General features: G+C 37.6%; 1 protein-coding gene across 4 annotated transcripts in view; it reads right to left on the bottom strand.

Annotated features, from left to right (window-relative positions):
- Positions 1-18,666, bottom strand: part of LOC311093577 (PHD finger protein 14) — a 79,981-nt gene that overhangs the window by 15,659 nt on the left and 45,656 nt on the right. For 2 of the 4 annotated variants that reach the window (XM_084131080.1, XM_084131081.1), the window contains exons 15-17: positions 18,198-18,254; positions 17,891-18,012; positions 887-1,004 (exon numbers count right to left, since the gene is read on the bottom strand). In XM_084131080.1, coding sequence (XP_083987206.1) covers positions 887-1,004; positions 17,891-18,012; positions 18,198-18,254 — 297 coding nt within the window. Of the gene's footprint in view, positions 1-886; positions 1,005-14,203; positions 16,448-17,890; positions 18,013-18,197; positions 18,255-18,666 lie in introns of those variants that run through there. The other 2 variants (XM_084131082.1, XM_084131083.1) reach the window with 1 other exon arrangement.

Raw genomic sequence — 18,666 nt, 5'->3', positions numbered from 1 at the left:
TTCACCACTGGTGCTATCGGGACACTTCTGCATCTTCAAACCACATCTGCTTAGCTTTTATCTGCAATTAACAAAGCCAGGGAGCCGATAAGCCCGGTTAGAGTATTTAAAGAATCTGTGGTAAAGATTTGTATTTATTTATTTATGTAATAAATCATGTCAGGAAATGTTTCAGAGAGAACTGGGGTGATACTTGAGCGATGAACACTGTGGACTAAATTAATGAATAAACCATAGGACGGACTACTCTTCCCTACTTTCAAAGCCAGTCTGGTTTTGTACAAAAATGTGTTATGTGTCTAAAGAAATTAATAATCCCACAAATACTGCGATAAATCATAAAAAAAAATAAAAAATGTATGAACTAAAATTTATATTAGAAATAGAATTATTAGATTTAAATTAAAATATATAATTATATAAAAAGGTAACACTATTTTACAGTGTTCTTGTTAAAAATTTAACATGTGCTTACTATAGTAATAACAGTAAATTAAGCACAATCACAAGAAACTAACTCTAAACCAAACCTGGAAGCACTTTATTTTACAGTATATGCAGTATATGCACAGAAAGTACAGGTTAATATAAGGTAATTACATGGGTTAAGGTTAGGTTCAAGGTTAGTATGTAGTTATTGGGGAACAGAACTGTAAAATAAATTGCTACCCTTTATTTTACAGTACTGTTTCCAATATACATGAGCTGTCTAGGTATGCAGCTGACTAGATTTCAGATGGCAATTGATGCAAAAATCAAAAATTGGGGAAACAAACTATTACTCAAATTTTTTTAGCACCATCCATTGCTTCAATGCAGCTGGAATGCTGGGGGAATGTATGAATACGACTGAAGTGGGTATAGGGAGAATTCTGTTGACTCTCACCTTTGATGAGGAGGTGTCACATTCCTGACAGATCCATCCGTAGCCGGTTTGTTTGGGCGACTTCTTCAGGGGAGGGTCGAGACAGCCGAAGTGGTAACAGAGCTGACACTCATCACACCTATGAGGAAAACAGCCAGCACATTAGCAGCGAGAATACATTACAATGCAGCTGCGGTACCACACACACACACAGTCTGCTTATACCCTGCCAAGAGGGCAGTATGGCCCTAACCAGGCAGGTATGATAGATGGTGACAGAGCCATTTGCTGTCAGGTAACAGATGCTTAATAGATTCAAAACACATTGGCACACAACCTCTCACACGGCCTTGTACAGCCATCATAAAACACGCTGCTCGATTGGTCCTGCTGAAATGAGTTTCAGCTCATCGTGTCGATAAATCTCTATGGGATTTTTATTCCAGAGTCAAGGTGTCAAGAAAGACACTGAGATTCTGTCCTTAGTTATAGGTCTGCTCAACCACCAGCTATCCGATTTTACATAAACCGTAAAAGACCTCCATCTTGGGTCGATTATTATGCTATTCTGCAGCAGCTGCAAGAGCTGAATATTGTTACTGAAAACAAAATGCAACATCATCAGGAGCATTCAGGGACATTTCACATTAGTGTCAACATATATATTTATATAATATACAGCAATTAATAAATCAAATTAACTGCAAATAATCATATATAATAAGTATTTTTAGGTATCTTAAAATGTTGACTTGTAAGATTCACAATAGGGTCAGTGAGATATTTTTTATTTATTTAAGAAATTAATACTTTTATTGAGTAAGGACACATTCAATTGATCAAAAGTGACAGTAAAGACATTTAAAATGTTACAAAAAATTTCTATTTAAAATTCATGATGTTGTTTTGAACTTTTCATTCGTCAATAAATTTTTCCACAAAAATTATTAAGCAGCACAACTGTTTTCAACATTCATAATAATAAGAAATGTTTCTTGAGCAGCAAATCATCATATTAGAATGATTTCTGAAGGATCATGTGACACTGAAGACTGGAGTAATGATGCTAAAAATTCAGCTTCGCATCACATGAATAAATTACACTTTAAAATATAATAAAATAGAAAAAAAAAGCTATTTTAAATCATAATAATATTTTACAACATTACTATTCCTACTGTACCTTTGATCAAATAAATGCAGCCTTGGTGAGCATAAGAAACTACTTTCAAAAACATAAATATAATACAAATAATACATTTTTGTTAATAACACAAATACTTAAAATAATAATTCACAATGTTAATATCTACATGATAAAAAAAATAAAAAAACATTACCTAAAATCATTGTTCATTGCTGGTTCATGGTATTTAATCTATGTAAGTAACTGATATTAACAAATTGAACCTTATTGTAAAGTGTTACAGAATTCCTTATGAGATTTAAATTTGACTCAGTGGGCATAAATAAATGGATACATTTTTTTTTTTACTTTTTATAATTAATTGCAATAAATTAACAATGACAGCTGTAAAAAAAAAAAAACATTAAATATATTTATATTCATAAGACCATTGTAAGAAAAAGTGCATGAAGTTCAGTTCTCATTTAACATTCATAAGGTGCATCTGCTGAAGCCCCACATGCCCTTCACCCTGCAGTCCATGCTCTCCTCTCCTTCCTGTCCATAATTAACTAATTATGTTGTAATCAATATAGTAGATTCTGATTTGGCAATGTAAATCAGATAAAGCCGATAAGAGCCGGGGAGGTCAATAGGCCCAATCCCCATCCTCGTCTCCATTACGGGATGAGGGGCACGGCGGTCTTATCAGCGAGCCCGCAGGATGAGGCGATAGAAAAAGACAGGGACAGACGCCATATTTTGTCTGCTAGGTGAACGAGCGGGAACACTGAGACTTTAGCAGAGGCGGGGTTGTTCTTGGTGTCACCGAACCCGATGCTGTGTGACGTGGAAGCCCTTTTCAAACTCAGGCCCATCACAGACTTCAAATGCTAATTAAAGGCCCGGACGGTGATGCGGCTCAGTGCTAATGAGCAGAGAGTCTCACGCCGAAGACACATGTACACCTTCTGTCAACACCCAACGGCTCGAATACAGCATATAATGGCTAACCTGATCACATTAATGTAGATTTCTGGTCATTAGTACTGTGTATCATTGAACGAGTGCAAAAAGGTCAAACGCACAACTGATTTCTGCTTTATTAGCCACATTTATTAAAGAAATATGATGACAGAAACACCAAAAACCAGCACACATTGATGTTCAACGTGTTTGCACACCATTAAGAGTTTGATTGAAGATCAAAAAGCCTACAATGACGCCTGCTGCTCATATCCACAGAGTCAAACAGCACATTTCACACCGCTTCTCATCAAGCAACCAAATAAACTTCTCGAGTCCTAAGGGAGCACTTCAAGGTGCCTTTGCAAAAGGGAATGAGCCGACTCTCACCTGTGGTTACCATGCCAACCCACTATTTCCCCTGACAGAGTAACAGGGCAGTCAAAGACAAACGCATTTAGGGTATTTATATAGACCACGTTCACACAGCAGCAGAATACAGTTGTCAATAATGAATTGGAGTCCTTAATTCCTTAATACGGCTACGTTAACGCACAGTTCAGCAATTTACAAGAATGACAACTGCACTCTATATCGAATTCACACCCGTAAATTTTCAGGACTCACAACCGTATTTTCTGAAAACCAGCACTGTGCGATCGGAACCGGACTGGACCACATCATACAGTGCAAGAGATCCGCTCTGCACAAATGAGTGTCAACTGTGTGTCGGTTAATGAAGATTTGTAGAATGAACTTGGAGCTTGACTGGACTCTCGTCATTTCAAAAATGATAAGACTTCCACTTTTACAGATATCGTCATCTTTGATATTACTTTGGTCACTGTCGTTATTGTTACTGGTAAGTACGGGGCCCCTAAAGAGACAAGGCGGTGCAAAAAAAATGAAAGTGAAAAAAAAAAGATACTCTAAGATACTTTTTTTGCGTTCACTCGCAAAACTTTTGAGTTCGCAAAGAACGCAAAGTTTCCCGGGGGAAGGCAATATTTCAATTTATTTTTACTCCCATCCCATATTTTTTTTCCACCACCACGTCCCTTACGGGCACCGTAGATAAGAGAATGCCGTTGCACATTCATACACACAGTATTTGAGACGATATTAATATTTATAAATGTATTTAATAAAATTTTTTATAAAAAATAGAGTACATTCCCATAGTTCAGTCCTGTTTTCATTCAGTATACAATTTAAAAACTATCAGTTGATTAATCAGTGGTTATCGTCCAGTGCGGTCCAACCTAGTTATTGTTATCCGTAAAATCCACTATCGGTCGACCTCTAATACAGACAGTAATCCAGATGCTACTGTATGTTGCTGTGTGAATGGGACAATTTTGAGACTCACAACTGTAAGTATGTGCGGTTGTCATTCCTGAGAACTGACAGTGTGAACATAGCATTAGATTAAATGGAAAAACTTACTATATCATCTTTAAATGGGACATTTATTGGAAAACAGGATTTTCACAGGAAAAAAGAGTTTGATAAACTATACGTGACAAAAACGGCAAATGCAGGTCATTCAGAACTCATGATTATTAAAAAAATAAAGGCTAACAAATCTTTGGGCATAAAAAGTTTGGGGTCAGTAAGACTTTTATCCAGCAAGGATGCTACATAGTAATGTAGCTACAAGGAGAATGTTACAAAATATTTCAGTTTTTAAAAAATGCTGTTCTTTTAAACTTGATATTTATTAAAGAATCCTGAAAAATGTATCGTTTCCACAAAATACATTAAGCAGCACAACTGTTTTCAATAATAATAATAAAAGTTTCTTGAACATCATATCAGCATATTGGAATGATTTCTGATCATGTGACACTAAAGACTGGAGTAACGCTGCTGAAAATTCAGATGTCCTTCACAAAAATAAATTACATTTGAAAATATATTCAAAAAAGTATTATTTTGGTCAAATAAATGCAGCCTTGGTGAGCATAAGACCATTTTTTCAGCTATTTGATGTTGATGTATTTTACCAAATTTATGGAGCTCGCACTTAAACAAGATTTTAAATGACAAGCATGAGTGTAATTAACATATAAAAACACAATTTCACATATTAATATTCAGCTACTTACATTTACATTATAACTTGGCCTATCCTGATGAAAGTGCCAATATCAAAAACACCCTATTTAATTCAAATGGTCAGTATACGATGGAAATGTGTAAAACATGTCAAATATGGCCTCTTTGACTGCCAGTTATATGGAAATAGTCGTGTTTGATTAAAGTGAATCATATTGACAGCATAATTCTTGGGTTACATGAGAAAAATATAAAATGTGTTAAGTTTCCTCAACAAACACACACCTCATCTCTTTATTCAACATCGGCCAATTCAGAAGCTCATTTAACCGGCGCATACTGTTTGTGCTTCAGCATGCACGGTTTCTTCCTGTTTCTAATCCATATATTTATTGTGACAGAGCAATGAGAAAACGGCTTGCCCTCGGCGACAGACTGTCAACTCGAAGCTGCCTCCATTACATGATCCTCCTCTGAAGAGAGAGACAGAGTGGGGAAAGGGAGAAAAAAACTCCTGCTACAGAAAGATTCACAGAATTTTGCTCTCATCCCATTATACCTTGCAATGACCTCTTTAGTGGAACAGTTAACAGGAGCGAATGCTCTTCTGTTTTATTATTTTGTACATAAAAGAGCTGTTAAATGAGCCAAACAGCTAACATGAACTGATCTTGCTGGAAACTGTATGAAACATTTGGGTTTTGAGAACTATGTGTAGTGTAATCAGCTAATAATCTAATCTAAATTTAAAAGTAAATTATTAGTATGTTTTCCCATTAAATGAACGTTCTAGGTTCAAAATATGCATGTGGCATAATGTTAATTAGCACATTAAGTAATTTTGACTCAACCTTAAATAATAAATAAATAAAGCAAAAATGATGTGTGCAATGAAGTAAATGGGGCCAATTTTTTGGATGATTTTCAAGCAGAAATGTGAAGCTTATAATTTTATAAAAGCATTTTAATGATTCTGCTAAAACGTGTATTATTGCTGTAATACACTGTTACATTGTCGTCACAACAAAATTATAAAATTACTATATCACAAAAAAAGGGTAGTACATAAATTTTCACTAAAATCATTTTCTCATGAAAATTGTTTGCATTGTGTGGCTAGAGTATTGAAACAGAGTTTTGCGACATTACAGAGTTTACGCTTTTACGTTGTCATGGCAAGTTGCAAAACACCGAAAATGATAGTGATTTATTTTTCAACACTAAAATCATGTAAACACACTGTTTAACGGGAAAAAATACTGTTTACATCTTGTGGGAATACTATTGAAAGTGAGTATTTTAATGTTTACAGGCCCCATTCAATGTAAAGGCCTGTTCACGCCAAGGACGATAACTATAATGATAACAAAAAAGCTATAGTTCTAAAAATCTTTCTGATTTTAAAAGCATATCATAGTTCACACATCAATATAGCTGGAATCACATTCAGAACAATTTTTTCCAGCTTATGAAAGATAAAAACATTGACAGCCAATCAGAATCCATCCTGCTTTGAAGAACTCGAGCATTTAAAGCGGCAGACGAAAAATGATATTGTCTGCTGGTGTGGAAGCTAATATAGTTATCATTATAGTTATATTTACAGTTATCATTCTTGATGTGAACTCACCTTAACCCAGATTTTTGCTTTTTTCAATAAAAGAGGAGGGACAGTGGAAAATTATTTTGGTGCTAATCAACCTTACGCCACAAATGCTGCCAATTTAGCTTAACTTGTATTGAAATCAGAATAATCCTTAAAGGAAATCATTAAAGCAACACAAGTAACAATTATCTTGAAAGTCCAATTTACTGCAATACTATCGAGGTGAAAAAACAAACATGACAGACAATGAAATCAAAGAGCAAGACGACAACCACAATTACGACAAGTCCACATTCTCTTGTCTGAGCAGATGTGAGCATGGGTTACGAGTACAAACTCGCACAGCGGCAAGCTCAAACACAACCACACACACACACACGGAGGGGCTGAGCAGGCATATCTACACAGGAAAGGGGAATTTAAATCACCTCCAGGCTTCCTCATGAAAAGAAGAAAAATGACCAGGAGTGTGTGTGTGTGCTGCGCTAATGAGCACACGGCTATTGTTGCACACAGTTGCCGATTGATTTCATACGAATCCCTCGCTCAGGCAAATAAAGAAAGAGTGAGAGACTCTTCTCGCTTCCGGCGGGGGGGAAAGTTTAGGACCTACGGCAGCCACGGGAGGCTTACGTTTTATTAGTGGAGCGTGCCCCGATTCGCCATCTACTTTCTTTAATTACTTTGCCTTAATGAACCTTTTGTAGCATTTGTTGTGTATCACAGTTTAACATCTTTGAATTAAAACACTGCTCAGTGATGCAGACCCAAGCAGACAGAAGGGCCAATGATTATGCTTAATTGGAAATCAAATTGACAATGGCCAATCAGCAGGTGGTTCAACAGGAAGTAACCTTTCAAAATTAATATATATAAATATACTTTTAATTTCTCTTTCAAGTGGAGGTGAATGAAGAAATAAAACGATGCATCTTCCTTCTGACTATACCGAGAACAAATCTATCTTACTTACATACTACATAATGTATCACAGTTTACATAAAAATATTCAGCAGCAAGTGTTATCAACAAATAAGAAGAAATCATTTGAAATGTTTCTTAAGCAGAAAATTGGGACATTCGTATAATTTCTGAAGGATCATGTGACACTGAATACTGAAGTAATGATGCTGAAACTTCAGCTTTGCATCACTGGCATAAATTACATTTTAAAATATATTAAAATAGAAAACAAAGTAATATTTCATAATATTACTGTTTTTACTGTATTTTTGATCAAACAAATGCAGCCTTGAGCAAAAGAGACTTTTAAAAGACCCCCCAAAAAACATTGTGTTTTTATATATTGTACAGTTTAAGGTCATATGCAGATAAACCACACTTCAATTGTGTTTTTGTGTAATGATGAAGTTAACATAAAAGGCTAAAAGTTTTAGAAATTTTCCGTGTCCGTGTAAGGTAATTGGAGCTGCTAACACACAAGCTCTTGAAGCTCCGCCCTCTGTGCCGGGAGCAGCAGCTCATTTGCATTTAAAGGGACACACAAAAATGGCGCGTTTTAGCTCACCCTCAAAAAGTGACAATTTTAACATGCTATAAAAAATATCTTGAGCTAAAACTTCACATACACACTCAAGGGACATCAGAGACTTATTTTACATTGTAAAAAAGGGCATTATACAGTAGGACCGCTTTAAACTCTTCACAAAAGACATGCGCTCTGCTAATAACAGCTCGACGTTCCACAAGCACCATGTGAGAAGTTGGTTACACTCTATTTGAAGGTGTCCCTGTTACAGTACAGTTATATTTTTAAGTACTGAGTAATATTAATTAACTTCATGTACTTACTTTAGGGTTAGAGTAGGATTAGGATTTGGTTGAGGGTTAGTTGCATGTAATTATGCGTAATTTACTGTTATTACTATGGTAAGTACATGTAACATATGTAACAAGGACACTGTAAAATAAAGTGTTACCGAGAAGTTTCTGAAGAGTTTCTGCGGCGCGAAATGACGCATCATCCCCGTTCCTCCGCGGTTCCCGCAACACGCAGGCGCCAGCTTCTATCTGCTCCGCGCACTGCCCTTCTGGACCCCGTCACAAAGTCCTTGATGTTATCAAAGCAATTTGGGTCCGCTTTAATCATTGGGAAAATTGAGCTGCTCGTTTCTCCCCTCCCCACCGACTCTCTCCTCCGATCTCGGACGGAATCCAATCACTCATAAGAGAGTCTATTGATTGATGTAATCTTATTGGGATGTGAGGTGAGGGGAAAAACACGATTGATTGCTTTTGTCTGCGACACATGTTGCTCTCGGCTAGCGATGCGTATCCTCTTTCATCTACTGTTTAATCTCTAAGAGGAGTTCTTAGAGACCCCCCTGGCACGCTCAGCCCCCCTCCCCCCGTCGTCTCGCTGGTTTCTCGGCGCAGGGTGAAAGCCCGGTGGCTCTGTTGCTTGATCTTCTTCTCATCCTTCCACTTAGAACTCTATTTCAGCCCGACGCTCCTTTTAAAGGCTGATCCGGTCAGCCGGGTTCAGGGCAGAGGTCTTCGTCTACACAGCCCAGTGATTAGAGAGATAATGCATGACAACTCCGATATTTAATACCATAATGTACAATACAAAATCTCTCCGGATAAGAGTGAAAAGGATATATTTAAGTTAAATCAGCTCCTAACTGCAGGTTTTTTTTTTTTCCGTTTTTTTTTTTCCGGATTGTTATTACTGCAATCATCTTGCATTTTAAAGAGACACGGGCAATCACCAACATCAGAGCAATTCTTGGAACACTTAGGCTCGATTGAAAATTTCGAGAACAGATAGCAAAGGGGCACAACAGAAAAATCACTATGGAGATTACTATCAGTTCTCATTAAATGATAGTGTTGCTTTATTTGAGAGAATCAGAAAAAAAATGATTGGACCTAAAGTACAGATGTTCAGCAAAAGACAAATTGACACAACTGTGTAGAATTTGAGAGGTGTGCCAGCAAAGGAAGAAGGTTTTACTGTCCACCATTTGAGGGAATTTAAAATGTTACGTTAACGATACTACCATTTAAAAGTTTGGGGTAAATTAATACTTTTATTCAGCAAGGATGTATTAAATTGATCAAAAGTGACAGTAAAGACATGTACAGTATAATGTTACAAAAGAGTTCCGTCTCAAATAAAGACTGTTCTTTTGAACTTTCTATTCATCAAAAAATGTATTATTGTTTTAAGAAAAAATAATAAGCAGCACAACTGTTTTCAATATTGATAATTGATGAGGAAATGTTCCTTGAGCAGCAAATCAGTATATTAGAATGATTTCTGAAGGATCATGTGACACTGAAGACTGGAGTAATGATGCTGAAAATTCAGCTTCGCCATGACAGCAATACATTATATTTTAAAATATATTAAAATACAAAACAAGTTTGAATAAAATATTAATTAAACTACAAAATACAAGTTATTTTAAAATTGTAAAACATTTCACAGTATAAGAGACTTATAAAACATTAAATAACCTTACCAACCCCAATCTTTTAAGTGGTAGTGCATATTGTAAAAAGTAACATAGAATAGTAAAGTTTTCACTTTCACTTTACAGTATGTGCACTTGCGTGTACTTAGCTAAGAAAGTACTGGTTAATATAAGGTAACTACATGGGTTAAGGTTAGGTTTAGGGGTAGGTTCAGGGTTAGTACCTAGTTATAACCCAGTTATTGTAATTACTAAAAGAAGTACTTATGTACATGGGAAGCAGGACTGTAAAATAAAGTGCTAACATAGTAAAATAAAATAAAAACAACATGGCAACAAATTAAGTAAAAAAAAGCCAACCTCTGAGTCTCGGACATTGTGATCCTTATGGCTCGGCCATTCCATCATTATCTATGGGGTCTTTTTTTGTCAATTTTATCATATCTCTAGGGAAAAAATGATTTCATGTATCATTCATGTCCAGAAATTATACCCATCTTAGTTATTCTGTTCAAAAGTATGAAAAATAGCAATAATAATACTTGCCTTTGCAAATGCCACTAATTTCATACGCCACGAGGATCTAACAAAATGTCATTCGAGGACATCCAGAACTAGTAGAAAAGGCTAAATACAAAACAAGGCAACAAACAAGAAACGTTGCACTAGCCGATAAGCTACTGCTAAAATGCCCCTTTAATACCAAAATAAAGACAGGATTACTTCCTAAATGTTTGAACATTGTAATTAAAGCTTTTATGTTAAGGGATTAATCTGCATGGTAATTTTGACTGGCCCTTTTGTGGATTAACTTCCTGCGAGTGAGAGCAATTTCCGCAGTGACCCCACAAAAACGCTTGGGTGGCAGAAACGCAAATCTCTTAAACAATACCGATGTGTTTAATAGCAACTACGGATGCTTGCGCACCAAAACTCAACATGTAAACCTCAAGACGCTTGAACAGTTACATTATCTCTTCTCTATGCAGACCAAAAGATTGCATATTATAATTTTGATAGAGCGATAAATTGGCTAATTCTTGGATTTACCAGGATCTGGAGTGTTACCGAGACTAACACTGCAAGTCTTTGTTCTTTGGTCTGCTACTCTCACCCTTATGGATGGTACAAACACAGCAAATTTATCACTCGGGTCCAGCGCAATTACTTGGGGAGCCACCATGTGACAGGGATCAATATGGCACAAGACGCTCGGCCATTGACTGCCGCCCATGACAAAGTGCCCCAATGGCTTTTTGTGAATCCCTTCTATTGAGGGAGCAGATTATCAGCCTTTGTGAGCCTCCTCCTTTTTGATTTACTGTTGAGGTGGGAATGGTATTATTAAGAGGCCTTTGTTTTACAAGGAGGAGAGGCAATGAATGGGCTTACGGCTGAAGCCGCTGCGACCGAGCGATGCACTGACAAACTAACTCCTCTTTATTATCTCATTACTACACGGCTCACTCATTCATTTAGTCTCGTACTCAAAGCCAGGCCGGCTGCCGGGGACTCTAACTTTGAGCTACCTGCGGGACGCAGTGCGCTTCTCTGAGTGGACAGCAGGGGGCCATGATGTGTCAACTTTTGCACAGTAAAGCCTCAGACAGCTGACTGAGGGACAGTTTGGTGGCTTGAATAATGCCGTTTGAGGTTAAAAAGAAAAATTACAGGTTTCGGTGCAAATTAAGCTCAACAGCTCATGTGGCATAATGTTGATTACCACACTAATTCATTTATTTCCTTTTTCTTTAAAATAACCAAAATCCAGTTTGCAGTGAGGCACTTAGATTGGAAGTGAGTGGAGCCAATTTGAAAACATTAAAATACTCACTGTTTCAATAGTGCCTACTTTATTTTTTAACATGGTTTGTGATATCAGCCACTTACAGTTATATTAGATGTAAATAAATTGTTGCTTGATATTGAAAACCGGTCTTTGTAATCATATTATTTTAATTAATTATCGCAATAATAAACCCATTGGTTTGTAGCACAAATAGTTTTACCATTTAATGCACTTTGGTATTCTACTTATTTACCTATAGCAGCTAATAAATTGGAAGCTTCAAACATTCACAGATAATAGCCTCCATTGTGCAAAATAAGCTGGGTGGCCACAAGACGAAAACAATATGCATGTTAATATGATTTTAGTGTGTAAAAAAAGCTTTACTTTTTTCTTTCTGTGTAGTTATTTCCAATTTTACTTAGTTGCCATGATGTAATGCCAAAAACACAAACGACTGAAAAAATGCACTGAAAAATTCAACAGTTCAAGTAATACACATTTTACTTTTGTAAAATTATAAGCTTCACATTTCTGCTTTTAAATCCTCCAAAAACTGGACCCATTCACTTCCACTGTAAGCACCACACCTAAACCTCGATTTTTTTTTTTTTTTTTAGAAATTGGGGGCCAAATCATTTTGTTGTGTGGTAATCAACAAAAATATGCCAAAATGTTGTTCACTGAACTTGTATTAAATCAATATTATTCCTTTAAACCATTCAAAACGGCATTCATTCTGGATCTGGAAGGGAAGTTTGGCTGTTTTTGCCACAGCGTCCTACTGCACCTTGGCTCTGGACCGTTTCCAGACAGTCTTATTTGGCAGCAATGCAGTTCACCAGCTTCTACCATGCTTTGCTAATTAGCTAGGCACCTCTGGGCTACGCAAGTCATCTAGCGAATGCACAAAGAGGGGGAGGCGCTCAATCCCGAAGACCAGCGGCACACATATACGCTGCAGTGAACTGGGAGGGATAAAAGACACTGTAGAAGCCATAGCGTAATAGATTTTAGCTGCTTGGCCACTCTTCCCACACTCTGCAGTCCTACCGCTTGGGTTTTCTGTTTTAAAAGTGGTGGGGAGTGCAAAGGGGAAAAAAAAAAGGGGTGAAGTCAGCAAAAACAAAATGCCGCCATTAAATCATCTCCCTGGATCCCGTGTCAGGTCTGTAATAGGAAAGGCGCTCATCATCAGAAAGGTTACCACTCTTCCAGAACATCCTCCTCCCCCTTCTTTCTGCACCCCGGGTTCAAACCGGAACCACTCGTCCCACCGGATTCTTCGTACCAGACCACTGGACTGAGTATGAGGGATTGGGGTGCTCAGGTTTTGGTCATGCCAAACTGATTCTATCTCTCCGGTCCACAATAAGAGGCTCAGAGCTTTGATGGGCCCGGACCACAGAGATGTAGCTTGTTCCCGCCACCGCCACTGTTGTATAAGCACAAATGCGATTCACTTACTAGCAGACACACTGGGCTTTTTGTTATGCCGTTAACTAGATTTCCCCATGAAAGCCTCGCTTCTCTCTCCCTTCCTCTGACTCTTTGTAGAGCTGGGCTTTGGCACGGGGAAGAGAGAAGGCTGGTGGAAATGAGGGAGAGAGACAGGAAGAGTGCGTAAGTGTGAGCTGATGAGATGTGCTAAACGGGAAAACAGGGATGGAGTGAAGGAAAAACATTTTGAGAAAACAGTAGGAGAGAGAGTATTATACTAACTGAGATGCGTTACTGCCACCGCATGTCTGCAGTGACAAAATGCCACAAATTGGCTTCAAAATTAGTGGTCGAGTGAAAAGAGTTTTTGAAGGCTGATACAATATGTCAGATGGCTGGTATAAAGCAGATCTATGCATCACACAATTTAAAATAAATAGCATGTACAACATTGTAAAATGTTGCTGTTGGTTTTTTTTCTGCTCTAACTTGTTTCCTAATCTAGCTTTCTTATAAAATGGCATTGCATACAATGGATATTATAAGTTGGCATACAAGGCAAATGGCAATTGTCTTGTTTTCTCCCTATATATATATATATATATATCAATAGGGATATAAGAGAAACAAGAGAAACTGTGGGAATGGACTTAATTTTATTCAACAAGAATTGATTGGATTGTTGTTGGAGGGGAAGGATTATTGCCCAGCCCTCATGCCAGTGAATATGTAATTAAAAAAGAGATGTTGCAAAGGGAAGGGGAAAATTAATGATTTCACGGTGACTTTAAACATTATTTTCCTTTCAAATTGGTGGGTACTGGGCCAGAGTTGATGCCAATGGTGGCTGGCAGAACCTGCGCAATCCATTAGCTGGACTTACTGAGACTCACTGATCATGGTGGCAATGATATGAAAAAGTCAAAAGTTTATTAAGGCTTGCATGACGCAATGCCACTGTCCTAAGACCACACTCACGAGAAATGGCGCATGGCAAAAAAAACACTGCATATACACACAGGACGCAAACACTCAAGAATGCAATAGTGTAATCTCATTTCAAGTCATTTCATTGACACATTACCCATGGAGAATACCTAAGGAATAAATTACTGTGAGATATATACATTACATAAAAATACAAAAACGTCAAGCACAAAAAATTCAAGTACTAATAAACATTTCAATTTCAAAACATTTAGAACAAAAATTGCAGCACGGCTTATGCCAAAAAAAAAGAAAAAAAAGAAGCTCACTACTTTGCTAAACTGACAACACATGACTTAACAGGCGACCTGTAATCTAAAAGGCTCCATCTTGCAGCATTATCTGAGCAAAGCAGATGCAGTATGTGCCTCGACAAACACTTGCACACACAGTATGCTGTGAGCTAGGTAAGACAGCTGTAGTGGAGAGAGATAAAGCTCTGGCAGAAGATACAGTGGGGTCAGAGGTTAAAGGGCAGCTGAAGTCATCCAGAGACGGAAAGATATGTAAATCCCACACAAGGAAGTGTCGTGTCTGGTCCAGTGCGAGTAAGCAGTTTGAGAGGGCGTGAGGGACAAGGCTTTTCCCAATGGCACGAGGGAAGATGCCACAGTAAACTGTCAGAGTGGGAACTTTGGGACTCGGATTTCAGCTGCCAGGCCTGCCGTGGAATTAGGTAGCTAGACTTTCATTAGTGCAATACACTAGAATACGAGGGAAGGGAGGGTTTGGGATAGAAGCGTTTTTTCAGCATGTTAGGATTTCTTTTTGCCATTGCAGGATGACTGTCAGCCAAGCAGATGCAAGCCAAAATACCAACACAGACTACATTCACAACTAATTACTGTAACTTTAGAATTTTAGCGTTCTACGACTCATTTGGGTGAATATCCCATCAAGAGTATTTGCAGGTCATATTTCACCCCAAATTCAAAAGAAAACTGGCAAACTTAAGCAAAACAATGAAACCAATATATATATATATTTTTTATACTGACTATTTTTCATAAGAATTTGGCACATTATTCCTTTCAACTGTCATCAATGTAATGATTTAAATTTTAAAGAATACATAATAAAAACAATGAACTGTAATAAAGTAAAAACTATTGCATCGCATACTACAGTAATGAATTATCAAAAGAGAATTACAAAAATATTAAATAATAATAAAAAATGTAAGTAAAAAGAATAAAAAAATGTCAATAAGCATTACGATGATGAAAAGCGGGCTGGAAAAGGTGCTGAATTTACATAAAATGGTCCTAAAACTTCTTCACATAAAATAATTTCCTTCTTTTGTGGTGAAATACGTCCAGATATGTGTAACTTTAACCCTATCTCTGATTTGATACTAAGGAAAACTAGGCTACACGTTTAAGTACGGATATTACCATATTGAGTAATATTACGCTACCACACCTAGTAAAAAATTCCAATACTTTTTTTTTAAAAACAACTCTACTGATTCTATTGTCTAATCACTTTTAACCATAAAATTCATACAGCACAGGCAAAATAGCACAGAGTAATGAAACAAAAGCATTAAGAGCATTCACAATAAAAAGCAAGACAGAAGACACAATTAGCTTTCAGAAGCACATTTGACTCGTCAACACAGCTGATTGGGTCTTGTGATCAGCGGTAAGCTCGGATAGAGCGAGGTGTGCGTTGCTGTAGAGCCAATGTGAAAGCAAGCGAGAAAAAGAAAGTCCAGGTGGCCTGAAGAAGGCCAGACGACAGCAAACCGCTTGCAAAGATGGTGAAAAGGCCCAAAATCTGGCTTAATCCACAGAGCAAAAGGCCCAAAACCAGTGTCACTGTTCATGTATTCCACAAAGAACGGCCCTATGGGTGAGTATGTGCCTCCAAACTGGCTAACTGAGTATTCTGTCCATATAAAGTCCTTTTATAGTGCAAACTCAACAATTTTTATGTTAGTCCACATACGATAGTCTTTTCGTTCTTTCAGAAAATTTTCGCCAGACCGTCGTTTAACCATGATAACGTCCATGGCACTGTCCATTTTGGGCAGAAGGGACGGTCATCCGCGACTCCTCCCCGACCCCAACGCCGCTCTTCAAACGAGTTAATTTGCCTCTCTCTCTCTCCCTGTCTCTCTCTCATCTGTCCTTTTCTAGGGGAGGAGGTGGTGCCCGGCTCTCACAACCTGTTCAATGCAAAGATAGAAAGAGTCAGGGCAACACACCTCACACCACAGCCGAGGCCTAGCAGCAGCTAATTCGAACTAGCCGCTTTGCACGACAATACAAAATAGTAGTGGGCGATATGACCAAAATCTTATTTCACGATCTGAGAAATTTTATTTCACGATCGGATCACGATATGCATCATGTCATATTATTTTAGTTATTAAAAATAAGAACAAAGAAGCAAATTTCAAACAATAGGACAAATTCAGGTACAGTTGGTTTATTTAACATGTTATATAATGTAATAAAACACTACTATAGAAATGTATATAATCAAATGTAAAAAAAAACCCCTGCATATTCTTTGCTGTATGAATAAAATCTAAATTGATTATTATTAAAGCTACTAAAGTTATTCAGTGAAGAGCAGCGAGTGATTTTCTCTTTGTCTTTTGTTGATTGATTAACGATATTGGGCTGCTGTCACTTTAAGACCGAATGTACGGTTCCAATATACTGACGCACATCCGGTTTTCACACAACTGTTTTCGTTTAGATGAGACATAACTGACTGTTTTTATGTGAATACACCACACAGTGGGGATTTTGACTTAATTGTGTGTATTTCTGCATTCATGTGCAATAACCACGTAATAAAGCTGAATACCGGATGTCATGGCGGCTTTCCGTGCACGCTTTTTAATTTCTAATTCATGCATGTTTCTTTATCACTCTAAAGTGTCAATAACTTTAAGTAGCACTGTGCTATTCGGATACATTTACATACAGCAATATAAAAGATAAAGCAAAATAGCAAAAACAATTGACGCTTTATATCGTAGCTATGATATATATCATTATACCGGCCAGCTCTAGTACAAAACATTGCATATCCCCTAATCTGCATTGTAGAAGCATTTGAAGCACTTCTAACCTGACAGGCCACTGTCCAATTACCCAAAAACAGCTTTATGTCAAATCGTGATGGGACGGAAGTGGCGACTGTTTGTCACTTCTATTATGTGAGCTTCAATTAAAAGTTTCTAAGTCATGCTTGCATATATTTTAGCAAAAGCATAACAATGTTACGGCATTGAAAAGCATGACGAGGAGGTGTTAAAAGAAGAAAAAAAAAAGTATAATTGATCTGGATCTGACTGTTACGTTAAAATAATCCTGTTTGAAGGAACCACAACCTCATACCAGGGGCCAAGTGGTGACAGTAAATCAGACAGCTCATTACTGCCAAACCAAGTGAGCAAATACATGTGGCAGCCAAATAGAGAGGGCCCCGTGGAGCCGGCGCTACCTCCCACTCACACATGCATGGCAGAGTCCTTATAATGAAGCCTGAACTTTAATCACGAGGCGAATATAACCCCCACCTCTTCCCCGCCAGATCAAACATGCTCTCGCGCGCGCAGATGCTTCAGAGACGCGCAGCGCACAAGCTTACCCACCTCACTAGGTTTTCATTGTCGCCCGGGCTCTTGCAGGTGGTGCACTCGGTCCGTGTGTCATCGGCTTTGGGCTTTTTCTGCAGAGTCGAATGCCTCTGTCTGCGCTCCCGCGGTGATGGTTCCTATGGAAACGCAAGCTATTAGAGGCAACCGCCGTGTGTGTTTGAATGAAGCTGGTGAGTGGAGAGGGCTGAGATTGCTGTGTAAACATACACAAGCTGTCTTCATAACGCTCTTTAAATATTAGAGGTAGATGGGGGAGATAGACAGTCTTAAAGGAGTGCAGGGTGAGGAAGGGAAAGCTCACCTCGATCTTATCCTCCTCGTAAATGGACGTTCTCTTCCTCTTCTGGCCTCTGGTTCTCTGGTCAAAGGGAAAATGATTTTTGGTCATAAAACGGCACACTGAACTTTTTCAAAAGAACAACGTAACAGTTCAAGTGTTAGATTACTGTATTTAAAATGATTGAAGACTATTAAAATGAACCAAGGAATTCAATTATTAAGATTTGCATTAAGAATTCTCTCTGAATGGGGTATTTAAAATAATTAATTCAAAATTAATTTCACTTAAAATATCACTGAGAATCAAGCCACACACAGGAGGAATACTAATGAAAAATTATGAAAGTCCTGAAGTATACAAGGTAAAAAAAAATCATGCCATGCCACTTGTTATTTTACCTGATTACACAATGTCAACTCAGACTGTTCACGTTCAGAAAAGACCAATCAACTTCAAGCTCAAAAATAATTTCCTACTACACTGACTGTAT

The sequence above is a fragment of the Abramis brama genome (assembly GCF_963993115.1).
Source record: "Abramis brama genome assembly, chromosome: 12".
Taxonomy (NCBI): Eukaryota; Metazoa; Chordata; class Actinopteri; order Cypriniformes; family Leuciscidae; genus Abramis; species Abramis brama.
The sequence above is the reverse complement of the archived record's forward strand: the minus strand, read 5'-3'. Positions and strand labels throughout refer to the sequence as shown.